Source organism: Brachyhypopomus gauderio, unplaced genomic scaffold (genome assembly GCF_052324685.1).
Source record: "Brachyhypopomus gauderio isolate BG-103 unplaced genomic scaffold, BGAUD_0.2 sc98, whole genome shotgun sequence".
NCBI lineage: Eukaryota > Metazoa > Chordata > Actinopteri > Gymnotiformes > Hypopomidae > Brachyhypopomus > Brachyhypopomus gauderio.
Genome location: NW_027506919.1, coordinates 405314 through 408444, shown reverse-complemented (window position 1 = coordinate 408444; position 3131 = coordinate 405314). Strand labels below are relative to the sequence as shown.

The window sequence follows — 3131 nt, the reverse complement described above, 5'->3', positions numbered from 1 at the left end:
CTTCAGTTTTTCAGTCTAGGGCTGTTTGATACATCAAAAAGATACATCTCATATTTTAAATTCATGAATGATTTGCAATTACAATTTTTACATAATGAAAGTACAGATTTTAGATGAGCAAAAATCCTAATTTCTACATTCTATAGCAGGCAAGTGAACATTTTTATATATATATATATATATATATATATATATATATATATATATATATATATATATATATATATATACACATTTTTCATACATGTTAAAACATTCATTTGAATTAAACTAAAAATCACACAGCACTGTGTCAGTCAGGATAAAGAAACTAAATCTTGGACCAGGACTGAGGAGAACTCTCACACTGACACCGACACCGCGCTCACACACCGACACCGCGCTCACACACCGACACCGCGCTCACACAGACACAGACACACCGCTCACACAGACACAGACACACCGCTCACACACAGACACACCGCTCACACACAGACACACCGCTCACACACCGACACCGCTCTCACACCGACACCACGCTCACACCGACACCACGCTCACACCGACACCACGCTCACACCGACACCGACACCACGCTCACACAGACACCGACACCACGCTCACACAGACACCGACACCACGCTCACACAGACACCGACACCACGCTCACACACCGACACACCGCTCACACACCGACACACCGCTCACACACCGACACACCGCTCACACACCGATACCACGCTCACAGACACCGACCCCACGCTCACACAGACACCGCTCACAGACACCGACCCCACGCTCACACAGACACCGCTCACACACAGACACCGCTCTCACACAGACACCGCGCTCACACAGACACCGCGCTCACACAGACACCGCGCTCACACCGACACCGCGCTCACACCGACACCGCGCTCACACCGACACCGCGCTCACACCGACACCGCGCTCACACCGACACCGCTCACACACCGACACCGCTCACACACCGACACCGCTCACACACCGACACCGCTCTCACACAGACACCGCTCTCACACAGACACCGCTCACACACCGACACCGCTCACACACCGACACCGCTCACACACCGACACCGCTCACACACCGACACCACGCTCACACACCGACACCACGCTCACACACCGACACAGACACGGTCAGGCGTGACGCAGGAGGACGGGAGTGACGCCAGAGGACGGGAGTGACGCAGGAGGACGGGAGTGACGAAGGAGGACGGGAGTGACGCAGGAGGGCGCGTGTGACGCAGGAGGGCGCGTGTGACGCAGGAGGGCGCGTGTGACGCAGGAGGACGGGAGTGACGCAGGAGGACGGGAGTGACGCAGGAGGGCGCGTGTGACGCAGGAGGGCGCGTGTGACGCAGGAGGGCGCGTGTGGACGCAGGAGGACGGGAGTGCCGTAGGAGGACGCTTGTGACGGAGACCTCAGCCTCAGCCTCAGGAAGAATACACCACTATAACGATATCTGGCTATGAGGGACATGTGCCATTGTGAATGGTGCCACCCTGACAGTCTCTGTACTGACTGTAGCCCACAAGGAATCACACACCTGGAGACTGTAAGTGGATGTGAATGCATCACTGTGTGTGTGTGTGTGTGTGTGTGTGTGTGTGTGTGTGTGTGTGTGTGTGTGTGTGTGTATTCATCACTGATCTAGATGTGATGAAAGCGGATTGGTATTTTGTTGTTATGAGCACTTGGCTGAATCATCGATCTATAAACTCCTGGAGCACGCAGCACTGCCTCCACACACACACACACGCAGCACTGCCTCCACACACACACACACGCAGCACTGCCTCCACACACACACACACGCAGCACTGCCTCCACACACACACACACACACGCAGCACTGCCTCCACACACACACACACACACGCAGCACTGCCTCCGGGCCTGTGAGTGTGTGAGAGTGAACCAGCGTAGCTCCTCCACACACACACGCCGCATCACGCCAGCGCGGGGAGTCCCGTCTCCGCACCACCCCGGCCGCACGCCAGGGCTTCAGCAGAACCAGAGGATCTCCAGGCTGAGCTGGACCAGCACTGATGATGCTTCATCAGCCGAGTAGCGTCACTGACCAATGACACGGCGTAATGTCATCAACATCTGTTTTAAGCACGCAGTGGACCCCATGCACACTGTCAGCACCGGAGCGTGTGTGTGTGTGTGTTCAGCCTGCAGACGTGCCACACACCTGCTGCCGTTCACACCCCCTCTCCCTTGACAACCGTTTCCGACCACAAACCACGGTGGAGGCGACGACCTCGGATGTGGCTTCGCTGCGCCACACACACACACACACACACACACACACCACACACCACACACACACACACACACACCATCCCCAACAACACCACTCCTACAGCAGGAACCCAGCAATGCTCAGCAAACCCCTGTGCTAAACACCGCACTAATTCCACTAATTGGATTGGTCATCAAAGATCGTGCAAAAATGTTTTTGTCCCGTCTAACATTAGAGATGCAGGACTGTCCGCAGTGTCCTGGACGGTTTGTGCTGTGGATGCAACCGGCTGATGGTGGAGCAGCTCCACGCCCACCCCACACCACACCACCTCCACACCACCTCCACCCCACACCACCTCCACGCCCACCCCACCCCACACCACCTCCACCCCACACCACCTCCACCCCACACCACACCACCTCCACCCCACACCACACCCACACCACCTCCACCCCACACCACCTCCACCCCACACCACACCACCTCCACCCCCACCCCACCACCACCTCCACCCCACACCACACCACCACCCCCCCACACCACCTCCACCCCCCACACCACCCCCACACCACCTCCACCCCACCTCACACCACACCACTCCACGCCACACCACCCCCACACCACCCCACACCACCTCACACCACCTCCACCCCACACCACCCCACACCACCTCACACCACCTCACACCACCTCCACCCCACACCACCTCACACCACCTCACACCACCTCCACCCCACACCACCCCACACCACCCCACACCACCTCACACCACCTCCACCCCACACCACCCCACACCACCTCACACCACCTCACACCACCTCCACCCCACACCACCTCACACCACCTCACACCACCTCCACCCCACACCACC

The 3131-nt window shown here is 57.4% G+C and overlaps 1 protein-coding gene across 1 annotated transcript in view; it reads right to left on the bottom strand.

Moving 5' to 3' along the window:
* Window positions 1–3131, bottom strand: part of klhl13 (kelch-like family member 13) — a 26273-nt gene that overhangs the window by 17563 nt on the left and 5579 nt on the right. The window contains 2 exon segments of the mRNA XM_076992829.1: window positions 346–401; window positions 1113–1441. Coding sequence (XP_076848944.1) covers window positions 346–401; window positions 1113–1441 — 385 coding nt within the window.